The 13,172-nt window shown below is 42.3% G+C and overlaps 1 protein-coding gene across 1 annotated transcript in view; it reads left to right on the forward strand.

The window, feature by feature from the left end:
• PLEKHH1 (pleckstrin homology, MyTH4 and FERM domain containing H1) overlaps positions 1-13,172 on the forward strand; it is a 59,070-nt gene that overhangs the window by 13,859 nt on the left and 32,039 nt on the right. Inside the window, 4 exon segments of the mRNA XM_054067955.1 lie at positions 1,968-2,030; positions 6,576-6,725; positions 9,854-9,937; positions 11,480-11,561. Coding sequence (XP_053923930.1) covers positions 1,968-2,030; positions 6,576-6,725; positions 9,854-9,937; positions 11,480-11,561 — 379 coding nt within the window.

Here is a 13,172-nt window from a genome sequence, read left to right on the forward strand (position 1 = left end):
TTCATAACTTTTTAGTGATTGGGGCTGGTCTCAACGTATGTTCTCTGTCCTGATCAGGAACCAGGACTGCTAGTGATGCAAAGCAAACTGTCATGAGGCTAGGGCAACAAGGAGTTTTTCAGTCAGAACAATGCTGTCTTCTTAAAATAACCTGAGTCTTTCATGAAGATAGTCAACCCTGTGGAGGATGGAGTTGTTAGTCTAAGAGGCTAGCCTTTGGGAAAGGGCCCAGAGATATAGTCTGTGCTGTGAATGTAGACCCTGTCAGTTCATCAGAAAACTAATGGAGGATATTGACTCTCCATCTACTGTCGTAAACAGTCTTTCTTTCACAAGGTGTATTATGTTTCAAATTAGCACCTGTCTTTCACAATATATTTTGCTGCTACGTGTCTGTGGTGATGACTATCTAGAGACTAATAGACAAATGCATGAGTAGATCACTGTTCCTAATAGACACAGACTCATGTTGTAACCCAGGCCTTTGCTGTTTGGTGTTAGATTGCCTTGAGCACAGTCTCTGCCAATACTCTCAAATTGGGTCTTTGATCAGAGCAGCTTTGGCTGTCTGTGCAATCTTCTGTGGCATCTCTTGTTCCTTGGCTGAAGAAACGTTCTTCATTTGGATAGTGAGCTCCATAAACTGTGATGACCTTGATTGCTCTACTGAAAAGGCAGACATGAGAGGTATTGTGCTAAATATGGCATTTCCTGATTTTCGTGGTTTGAATTTGTTGTGGCATGGCTTTCTTAGTTATATGGCCATTGGGATGTTTAAATATGTGCACGTTTATGACGTTTGTCAGTAGGTATTCGTTTGCTCTTATGGTGAAGTATATGCATGAAAAGGAGAATTGTCTTGTTGCCATTTAACAAAGGAAAACGGAAACACAGGAATGCTGACATCAACCCAAGATAAGTCCCAGAGTTCTAACCTGAATTCTTGGCTTCAATGCTTTATCAAGAATCATAGAATGCATTGGAGGGAAAAGGAGATCTGTTCTCCCTATAGTTTGTTTTCTATTTGAAGAATAATACTCTTAATCTTCTGAAGCTGCTTCTATGTCATTTCTTCATTAGTAAAACACAAGTAAATGCTGGGAACTCTGTGAAGCTTTCTTCACATTTTGCAGCTTAGTGAATGAAACTTAGTGCCACTGGCTTTATTACTAGATTTAAAATCCAAGACCCATTGAAACGCAGCAGGTTGTGAAAGGTGACCTTACAAGCACTGAATGAGATCCTAAATTGGTATTGAAAAAAAAATGAAAGATTGGGCTTTAGCAGTAAGTTGTTAGAGGAACCCTGGGTACGTCCGCATTTCACTGAGAAGGAAGTGATTTATATATGTTTAGAATAAAATTCTATTCAGTGTCCTTTGACTTCAATGCAATGGTCAGATAAAGAATTATGGAACTGGCAGTTTGCAAAGCTCTTGAAAATTAAAAGGAGCATAGGAAAATTAAGATCATTGTTAATCTTGTCAGTTAGGAGCCTGTGATGCTTTCAAAGCTGAAACAAGGTATTCATTGGATATAATGTATCATAGAAAACCTGCTGTGAGCTTTCCAAGATGTATTAATTTTTATTTACCATTGTGAATGAATCCTAGCTGAAATAAAATCAGGAAAGAATGGTGTGCTGTAGACAGGCTTCTTGCAAGAACAACCAATGGTGTGTAAATTGTAGAGATGGGGTCAAGACTTTGGGACTATTCCCCTGACCCGTGTAATGAATGATGAAGCTCACTAATGAGAAAACAGTTCCGGTAAATTCAAAGTAGGTCAGAAGACGGGAAAGGTCAAAGGCATTTGTTTCCCTAGTCAAAGCTGTCCAGTTAACCCAAAAAATGCCAAAGATCTGTAGATCTGCACAAGAAATGGAAGATCCCTGCGTAACACAGGTAAATTCCCAGGTGATGTTAATTTTGTTTCCCCCTCTCTCCTCCTCCTCTTCTGGCTTTGAAGATGCAGGAATTGGAACAGAGAGTCATAGAAGCAGAGCAAAGAGCTGAAGATGCAGAGAAACAGGTAAGAGATTCTCTTACAATTGCTCTAGTACAAGTCCAGCAGTAACTTACTGTATGTTCCCTCCAGTCTAGCATGCAGTCAGCACTTTGTAGTGCTGTGCTTTACTAGGGAAAAATTGATTTACAATTTTGAACGGATTTTCTCGTCTACTTCCCAGTAGACAAAGCTATGAAGCTAGGTGAAAACCAGCACCTTATGTCTGCCTGTCAGCTTCACAGCCTTTACTCTGCATTCATGACAGGCGTGCTTGGTTATGCAAAAGGAAGCTGATGTTGTACCTCAGGATTAAAGTGCAGAGATAAAGCTGCCTGGGAGGTCCTCAGGGAAAAAAATACTTAAGAATACTGGTAGGAACCTTTCTATAAGTAGAAAAGGTTCTGAGAAAGAATTAAGAGTATCTGCAAAACCTATCAGTTGTTTTGGACCTTCTTTTTAGTAATTACTGCTGTGGGTTGGGAGCCCATGGAGAAAAGCAGTGAGAGCTGGATTTGTTGCATATTACTGCAACCATCTAAAAATTAGGCATATTGTTAAAGCCAGTCCTTCTGGGCTGTGAGCGCACATTGCCAGCTCATGTCAAGCTTCTCATCGACCCCCACCCCAAGTCCTTCTCCACAGGGCTGCTCTCAATCATGTCATCCCCCATCCTGTATTGAAACTGCAGATTGCCCTGACGCAGGTGACGGACCTTGCACTTGGCCTTGTTGAAACTCATAAGGTTCACACAGGCTCACTTCTCCAGCTTGTCCAAATCGCCCTGGAGGACATTCTGTCCTTCCAGTATGACAGCTGCACAACTCAGCTTGGTGTTATCTGCAAACTTGCTAAGGGTGCACTTGATCTCGCTGTCTATATCATTGATGAAGATATTAAACAGCTCTGGTCCCGGTACAGACCCCCAAGGGACACCACTTGTCAGGGATCTTCATCTGGACATGGAGCTGTTGACACTACTCTCTGGAAGAGAGAAGGGTGTTGTGTCAAAAGCTTTACAGAAGTCCAGATAGATCACATCTGTTGCTTTTCCTGTGTCCACTGCTGCAGTTACCCCATCATAGAAAGCCACTAGGTTGGACTTGCCCCTGGTGAAGCCATTCTGACTGCCACTAATCACCTCCCTGTCCTCGATGTGCTTTAGCATAGCTTCTAGGAGGATATGTTCCGTGATCTTCCCAGGAACAGAGGTGAGACTGACAGGTCCAGCAGTTTCCAGGGTCCTTTTTTCTACCCTTTTTAAAAATAGGCACAATGTTACCCTTCTTCCAGTCACCAGGGACTTCTCCTGACTGGCATGCCTTTTCAAATATTGTGGAGAGTGTCTTGGCAAGCACATCAGCCAGTTTCCTCAGGACTCTGGGATAATCTCATTAGGTCCCATAGACTTACATGTTCAGGTTCCTCAGGTGGTCACAAACCTGTTCTTCCCCTACAGTGGGAGGGGCTTTACCCTCTTGGTCCCCATCTTGCTGTCCATTGACCCAGGAGGGGTGAGGAGGGTGGTTGCCAGTGAAATCTGAGGCAAACTCTTGGGCTCAGTGCTCCGTTGTGCTTTGCTTGTCCAACTGGATGGAGCTGGTTCAGTTCAAACCTTCATTTCAGCAGTGGTCTGCGGTGATACAGGAGCTCAGATCATCTGGCCCTTCCTGACTCTTTCGTTATTATAATACTCCTTATGGTGCAGACTCTACAACACTCTGCTTCCCAAAGGTCCCATATTCTTTATAGCCTATTCACAAGCTGAAGTCTGTCTCTTCCCCCACACCTTCTCCATTATCCAGGGCTGCATCAAAAGATGTGTGGCCAGCAGGGCAAGGGAGGTGACTCCGCCCCTATATTTCTCTCAAGTAAGACCCTCACCTGGAGTATTGTGTCCAGTTTTGAAATCCCCAACATAAGAAGCATATGGAACTGTTGGAATGGGTCCAGAGGAAGGCCACGAAGATGATCAAAGCATTGGAGCACCTCCCATACTTGGACAGTCTGAGAGAGTTGGGGTTGTTCAGCCTGGAGAAGAGAAGGCTCCAGGGAGACCTTAGAGTAGCCTTCCAGTACCTGAAGGGGCTACAGGAAAGCTGAGGAGGGGTTCTTTATCAGGGATTGCAGTGATAGAATGAGGGGTAATGGTTTTAAGCTGAAAGAGGGAAGATTCAGATTAGATATTAAGAAGACATTTTTTTACTGTGAGGGTGGTGAGGCAGAGGCTGCCCAGAGAAGTGATGGAGGCACCCTCCCTGAAAGTGATCAAGGCCAGGTTTGATGAGGCTTTGAGCAATCTGATCTTGTGGAATGTGCCCCTGGCCGTGGCAGTGGGGTTGGAGCTGGATGGGCTTTATGGTCCCTTCCAACCCAAACCATTCTATGGTTAAAACACAGAAATGAAAGCTGTGCAGGATCGCCAAGAATGGCTGTCAAAGACAACTTTGGTAGGGAAGGACTTAATAGGCAGTGCTATAAACACTGGGAAAACATATTGCCTAGGAGTCAAGAACTTTAAGTACTTGTTAAGGTATTCTGTCTACAGAATGTGCTATTCCATGCCAGTTTGATATCGTTACCAAGATTTTTTCTGACTAGCTTCAGTATGGAAAAGATGGTATGTCTAGTCACCATGCTGTTGACCTCTATGCTAGATCAGCAACTGCCAACCAAGAGCAGGAGTTGTTCTTGAGAGTGGCATTAGTAAGTCCACACCTGACCATGATAGGCAAAGGTAACATTGTCACTGTAACAGGACCACCTGGAAGTATATTTACTGCCACGCACCAGTGAAGGAACACCTCAATGATGGGAGTAGAGTGTCCATAATATAGTAAGATGCAATGGCAGCAAGGGAGCAGATGGAGAGCAAGTCAGGTCCAGATCAGAGAATGGGCAAGAAAGGGAGAGCTTGGCTGGGAAGATGTAGCTGAAATGAAGGTTGCCTCAGCTCACCTGCCACCAGCAATTCTACAGCCGTGTGTTTCTAGTTCCTAAAGAGTAGCAACCCTCAGAGCTATAAGGTCTGCCTTTCCAGCAGCTTTATCCAAGAGAAGTGTTCTTGGAGAAATATTTCATTGCTGCCTGACAGCCTGAAGAAGTGACTGCATAAAGGGCAGGACCATTCCCTTCCACTAATGAGTGTATTCACTGTGAATGAGAAGCAGCTGACAAATGAGGAGAGTCCACATCAAGTGTAAAATCCCTTGTTATCCTTCTCTCCAGGAGTCTGGGGGGTTGGATTTGCTAATTCAATGGGTTCCCTGTGGCTGCCAACCTCAATTAAGGAAATCGTGTGTTTGCAATCCCCTCTCTGAGCCTTTAGTACAGAGTCAGCATTTGGGCATCAGACAGAAAGGAGGGGCCATTTCTTTTTACTCTAATCACTCTAAACTCCAATGAAAACACATCCGACTCAGCAGGCTTAGTTTTCTGGCTCGGATGTTGGGCGCCTACCTTTCTGATTCAGTATGAGGAGGAGGCAATTTGTTTCTCTGCCTAATGCAAGCAGACAAGAGGACAAAACAGAGCTTCTGCAAGTATGAAGTGCAGGCTGCTGAACAGAGCATGAGTAACTCTCTTGTACAGACTCTGTGAAGCACTCAGATCATTGCCTGCATTCTACCTTCTTGGTTCCAAACTCATGCCAAATGAATGGTATCTGGAGTTGGCTTCTTTGCCAGTTTAGTTCTCTCTGGGTTGTGTGGGAACCCATGATCAAATGCTGCAATTAGCAGGTTTAAGTGAAGTTGGTGGAATTCCATTCATCTTTAGAAATGAAGTCTTATAACCCATTGCAATAGGATGAGGTAATAATAAAACAGACTGGCATAGCAAGAGACAGCTTTTGAAGAAAGCAAAGAGGCTATAAAAATTTGCTTAAAAATGTGAAAAGCTTCAGCAGCAGTGAGATTTTGTGCGCTGAAACTTTTTATCTGTAGTGAAGGAGCATTACAGTGGTGCTTCTGCTGAAGTGAACTGGCAGGACCTCAAAGATCGGCAAAGCTTCTGCAGTATCTACTGTGGTAACTCCTTAGCAAGTCTGGAGAAAACACTTGTCAGAAAGCCAGAAGTTGCCAAAACATCGTCTAAGCTGGACACAGGAGAAAGAAGGAATTATGTAATACATTTCTCTACAGAAATCTTGATCTGAAGCAAATGGCCATTTTTTTGTGGTGTATGCCTTTATCATGAATGGGTAAAAGGCTGACCATGGTATTGCACAGGAGAAAGATGTGGTGTACCTTGCCTATCTGTCTGTAGACTATGATGCCTGTATGGTCTTTTTGACTAACAGCTTGCAAGTGTTTCACAGTCCACAATATGTTTATCTATTTGTCATTCACTTTGCATCTGTTACTGCTTCAGCATTACAAATAAACAGACAACGTTCTTTTCATATATGTGGATATACACTAAGTATGAGTTGAAGGATTTTTTTTTTCCCTTTCCTGGCTTCAAGAATATAGAACCCATAAATACTCTCAGTTAGGATCTTGCCACTAAATAAACAGCTCCCTCATTTGTATTGTTTTGTTTTTTTCTATCTCCCTCTGATTGTTGTTATAGGTCAGAGTTATGGAGGAGAAGATAAAACTAGCCAATGTGAAGACTGATGAGTCAGACAGCACCCTGCACAGGAAATATCAGGAGCTGATGGGCACGGTACAAGGGAAGGAAGATCTGATTAACAGATTGCAGACACAGCTAGCAAAACAGGTAAAGATATTTTCTACAGAAAGACTTGAAGCTTTCATGAGTTGGAGGGACTCTGTAATATATCTTTCAAAGGTATGGATTGTGTCTCTCATATATTAGCCTCTCAGTTGCCTTCAGATCAGCTGCAAAACAATGCCTTGCTCAGGCCAAGATCCTCTCCTTCCTTTCTTTTTTTTGGGAAAAAGCCCCATCCATTTATTCAGTCTCAGTAGCCCTTTTCTCTTCATTATAGGATATTGGTCAGTGTCCTTAAAGGACTTCCTTATGTTAGTGTTGACTCAGTGTTGTGACCCTTAGCTGTAACGCTAGAGTCTAGTCACGGTATTTCTCCGATTTCCTAGCATATAGGTTGCTCTGCAAAATCATGATGTAGTCCATCTCTGACTCAGCTTACGCTGCTTCTTGCAAAGGAACTTTTCCCAGTCTTCAGCAATCCTTTAGCATAGTTCATCTCTTGTCAGATGTTCTCATCTTATAAAAGAGCAGCTGTTTCCCAGTGTGGGTAGTCCTTAGTCTCTTCCATTCTTGGTTGGTAGAAGGAAGGAAGGAAGGAGCTGCATCTACAGCAGGGCTTTTATTTTGGCTCTAGTAAAGGCCTTGTCCCATGGTATTTATGACATGAGGGATGATGTATTCTTTTATGTTGCTAAATTAGTTTTAAATGGAAATAGCTCACTAGAATTTACACAAAAAAATACTTTGCAATTTGAGTTACGTTTTAAGTTTAACTAATTTTCACCTATTTCAAGGGCAAAATAAATTGATAAGCTGACTGAACTTATTCAGATCAAATGTAGTGTGGAGGTCAGGCATCAGGTCTTTAATACTCTGGGTTTCAGGTCACTAACCCAGTCCAGCTTAGTCAGGCAGAACGTAGATCAAGTTTCTGCATTGTGGAAGAGAAAGGTGTTCAGAGGGAGCTACAGTACTGATCAAAGTTTAGAAGCAGTTCTTGCAATCAAAGGTGGAAGAAATTCTGATTTACCCAAAAATACGAGGTGTGGTTTGGTTAAAATCAACAAACACAAGTGGGAAAAATGTTCTGTTGGTAGAAATCTTTTTATTCTAGCAACAAGAGGCAAAATGAGATTCAAATAAAGGAAAGATGAAGCCTGACAGTTTCAGACAACAAACGCCGTTTATCATTGTCACCAGTTTAGTTTCAGAATGGGATGGGACAGTGGCAGTGCTCGAAGGACACAAAGGGTCCCTGTAAGGCATTGTATTTGTTTTCACTGGGATGTGGAGAGCTATGGAGTTCAGGGTGTTAATAAGAGAACACTGAGGTCATTCCTGGACCACAACAGCATGGGATGCAAAGAATCTGTGACTGCTTCTGGATCTTAGAGCACAATAACTGCATCTAGCAGTGCTGAGCCTGTGTGAACTGGCTCTGCCTAGAGGCATGGCTTACTAAGCTCTGTGGCAATGCTGTCATCATGTCACAATTCTACTTTAGGACCCTAAATAAAATCTTGGTATGGCACTTCACCGTGTAGCACGGCAGTGTTCTGAATCTTTTACCTCTTTGTCCTTGATCTGAGACAAGCCCAGATCATTAGGGATTCAAAGGCATTACCCATGTGATGGATATTCTGAGGAGTAGGGTAGATCCACTATATGTGCCAGATCATTTCAGACCAGTAGTCTGAGTCCAGCACACACAGCCATAATCAGGGAGAAAAGCTAAATAGATCATCTTCTTGAAGCAACAGATTTCATTAGTTTTATTTCATTATGCTCAACTACAAATGCTGCTGCTGCTCATAAGATTGTCAAGGTCTGTTTTAAAGTCAGCAACCCTATATGAATAAAAGCTTCTAAATGTGTAGTTGTGGTAATGAATAGCATGTGGTGATTAAAAGTGATGTGAAGATGTGGAGGATTTCCTGCAGTCTGCTGTGTGTTTACATGATATTCATTAAGTAAGCTCACACTCTTCAGTGTGAAAAATTTAAAAAGGGAGGCAAAAGGGAAGCACTGACACTTTTATTGTCATAATTACTGGTATTTGTTCACATCGGGGAAAAAGAAGAATCTAGCAGGGAAACCACCAGCTACTACCAGAATGTGTTACCTTGGTCTATTTACTCAGAAAAACCAGGGCTGAATGTACTATAAAGAGTATATTCCACCTCCCTCCCTCCCTTGCTCCTGAAACTGGTTTCTCCTTGTAGTGGTTTAAATTACTGTGTAGACTGGAGATCTTTCATTGACATTGTTTCTAATGAACACACACGGGAGATGAACAGAAGGCTTCAGGTGATGATAGTATCAATCCAGCATCTTCTAAAGGAAATTACCAGAAAAGGAAAAAATGCAGCTGAGAAAACACAGCTGCAAAAATGATATTGTGGCAATGTTGCCTGAGCAGATACTTGGAGGAAAAATGTTCATTGTGCAAGTCAACAGTATTTCCATCACACCTTTGTGTGGACTAGAACCCGTTTTAATGGATATGTAAACATGCAACCACCTACACCATCTCAAAACCTCCTAGCAGGTTTTAGTGTTTCAAGGTCAAGTTTTGGAGCTTATTTTATCCTGAGTCTGCTATCTTCTTATATTTACTTTCTCAGTGATAATTCTGTGTCTGTGTACATTAAATACATTGTTGGTATTTGTTTCTGTCCCATGCGCCTTTTAAGTCTCTACCCCTGTGCTTGCAGCAATTGAATCCATTTTCCTTAGAAGAATTATACGGCTTTATAAATCACTTACAGACATTGCATAATTCTTATTAACTTCAGCCAACAATATGTGTGTAGGCTAGGGGAACACTACAGATGCTCAACAGCAAACAGCAATGTTGCAAAACTATTGAAAACAAGAAAAGTTGCAGACTGTACTCAAAAGAGGCTATGGTAGGTGAGCAATCATTACCTAAGCTGGCTTTCGCTATTCTACAAGAAACTCTTGAAACAATCCTGTGTTTGACTCCAGGGACTACAAATACAACTTACAGCTTGATTTTTTTTCAGAGGCTAGCTAGATGATGATCTTCAAATAGCAGTCTTAAATCATATGTATGGAAGGGGAGCTTCGTGTTTAAGTCACTTTTGAAGCAATAACTTATCAGGAACAGTTAATTGTACTCTCCTAATGCATCTAACCTTTTTTTGGCACAGAAACAGTTGAGAACTGAGGAAGCCAAAATTGTTCAAGAGAAAGCTGCCAAGATCAAAGAGTGGGTAACATTTAAGCTGAGAGAGGTAAGTCTTCAGCTTGCTGCCAGGTTTCAAGGCCTATGAGTGGGTACAGTGTCTGTACTGCCAGTGGGCTCCTATGCAGGACAATAGTCTGAGGACAGTCAATCTGTCACAGGTTTTCTGCTCGTTTGGCCTTGCATACACACAATTGCAGAGCTCAGGTCGTACCCCTTGTTGAGGGCTATTTACTGCTTTGGGCAAACTATAGATGACTGTGAAATCACTAATGTCCAAAACCAATCTCTGAAGAAGATCCGCTAGTCTCAAGTGGCTTTCACCTAGCTTTCCTCTGCCTCTCCTTTTTTTCTCTGGGGGCCATTTCTGTTTCTTTTTCTGGCAAAGCAGTTGTGACACAAATGCATGTCCTTAGCTCTTCCTTAATTTGCCACCTCTGACTAATGCTGTTTTCCTACTGCCCAGCATAGTCTCATATCTAACGTCTCCCTTTTAACCATGTGGTGGACTTATGCCTAATTCAATACCCTCTAGGAAAACTGAGGGACAGCCATGGGTCAGCATGTAGTTTTAAAGATGCAGTAAAAATTTACAGCTAGGAGAGGGCTATCTGGTCTTTCCCTTTTATTCCAAGTTAAAGCTGTAGATTTCCCAATTTATGCCAGAAAGAGAATTTGTTGGAGTTGGAAGAAGCAGTCTGTGTGGACGCTAGTTATGATGTGACTTTGTAATCTCATTAGATTGCCTAGATAATTCACCAAGCTTCTGTGCCACTTCTGTTTTCTTTTCCTATATGCAATAACTCAACATGCATCTGCATTACTGCTTGGTGCAGCGCAGAGGAGGAAGCACAGAGGTTGACTTGGTGTGACCTGCTGTGAATCTAGGACCATAGGTTCATGTTGTGTCTTTACTAAGCAATGAAGTTTGTGCCAGATGGTGATTCTAGCTGCATGCCATGCACAAGTGAACCAGTGCCAATTGAAGGACTTTGCATCTGTGTTGCAAATGGGTTGCTTTAGATAGCACCATGGGGGCAATTTCAACTTTCATTCTGTCAAAAGAGGAGCCTCTTTGGGTGCTGCATTTAAGAATGCCTGCTGGGACACTTCAAGCAAAGACATAAGGCAAATTTACAAAGAATCGCTCATGCACTAATTGCAAATGTAAACACAACCTTAATGTTTTGGGTTTTTTTTTCTTTTGGTTCCTTGGATTCAGGGTATCTCCTTTTACCACATACAGATTAAGAGGGGGAAAATGCTCCTCCTGGGTAACAGTTTTTGAATTGTCTCTTTCATGACACTTATTTCTGGAACTGGAGTAAATGATAAGCAGAGAAGGAAATTAAACTGTTTGAGAAGTGCAAGTATTATATACAGAGGCTATTTCAGAAAGCACAACAAAGAGTGTAAGTGGGTTGTCGAGTGGAGCTACTGAGAAGGGTTGCAAGGTAGACTTGCCCATCCTTTTTCCCTTTTCCTCTTCAGACACTTGAATGTAATAAAGATGAGACATGTTCTATATAGTGGAACACGTGCATGCACTGTTCTGCATTATTTTTCAGCTTTTATTGTTGTTGTTTCATAGCTTGAGCTAGAAAATTACCACCTGAAAATCTGTAATCAGAGGCTGACGGAGCAAATTGAAGCCCTTCAGGATACATTGCAAGGTAAGTGTGTTCACCTGGCATTGTAGGCTAGTAACCACCACAATAGTGGAAGTCAGTGTTCCTGGGATGTATTCTTAACTTTGTCAGAAATTAGCACTTGTGACAGTGAGCAAGCAGTAGAATTACTCTGTTCCTCAGTGGGTCCATTTTAAAGATGAGAATAGCATTTCTCACCTGCCTTAAGCTCTTACTGGTTTCCCAACAGTGACTGAACACAGATTCCTTATTTCAGAGTCTGCTTTTGCCATTAAAGTAAGCCACTGAGCTCTGGAATTAGAAGCACTCATTGAAATATGTAGCAAAACTCTCCTTTCGCTTCAGTGGTGCAGGATAGAAGTCCCTAAGGTATTTCACTTTACCTCCACATGCAAACTATCGTCATCCCCACAGAACCTCTGCTGGAATGTGAGCTGAGTAACTGAGGATGGAATGAGCCAAGGCAGCAGCCATCTGGTCTGCCTTCAGAAGCCGAGTTCCTTTGTGCTCCCAGGTTGGGCTGGAGAAAGTTGTTTACAGTGCTTGTGCTTTTGCACTTCTTGTTTGGTGGATAGATGGTGAGCTTTGGTCTCCGTGTCTTGAAATCAGCACTTTTCATCACTACACATTTCTTAACCATTTTCTTCCTGTTTTGTTTAATGAGCTTGATTTGGTCACAGTAAGATGAACTGATTTCCAGAACTTCACTGGACATGCATGCAGGGGGCATTTCTTTCCTCCAGGAGATTTTCTGGCATTTCTGTCTCTTCACAGCAAGGGAACAGGGCAAAATTCCTTCCAAATCCCACCACATTTCTAGCTAAATGCTTTATGACTGACTTTTTCTCATCCCCTCTGGCTTTGGCTGCTTACAAAAAGAGAATGGCTGGTAAGCTGCGTTAATAATCTGGTATTAAGTGTTCCCTGGATCCTGGTTCTCTGGGCAGTAAACAGCTCTGCCCTCTCCTCTTGTCCTCCACTAGTCTCACTGTGTCAGGCTGAATTCAGAGGCCTCTGCAGAGAGATAAATCTCTTCTTGCTTGCCATGTTAATAGTAACAGCTCTCTCTGTATCATCTGCTGTCAATATCTAGGAAGCTGCAAAAAAACCCAATAATATTTTGAATTAGTGGTGTCTTTTCAGTCTACGCTAATGATTTACCTTGGGGGCAGGGAAAATGTGTGCCAGGGTTTGTGTGCGCCAGCGTTATGCGTTAGGAATGGCTTTGTTAGCATTCAGTTCCTTGTGACTCAAGTGCCAAGGTCAGGGTCTCATGGTTGTGAGCTGTGCTTCCAAGAGCGGGATTCATCCTTTCCACAGTCTACACTGATTTGTTGTGGTGTTTGCCCTTCTCTCTGTTACTTTGTGTCTTGAGTTTGTTTCTACTTCCTTATAAATCCCATTACTGATCAAGTAACGCCTGTAGAGCTTCGTGTTCAGGCAGCATTTTCAGCAGTAGCTGTGTAGAGTCACATTCACCCATATTTGTGTAACTTGCAAAGCATCTTATGACTTGGTTCTTTTCAGTCAGGCCATATATAAATGCCAAGGTCAATCGAAATCATGAAGTGAAGGAACATCCTCTGGCTTCCCAAGTTCTATCCACTCTTTCTCATGCCCTGAAGATGCTATTCA

Source organism: Cuculus canorus, chromosome 5, assembly GCF_017976375.1.
Source record: "Cuculus canorus isolate bCucCan1 chromosome 5, bCucCan1.pri, whole genome shotgun sequence".
Taxonomy (NCBI): Eukaryota; Metazoa; Chordata; class Aves; order Cuculiformes; family Cuculidae; genus Cuculus; species Cuculus canorus.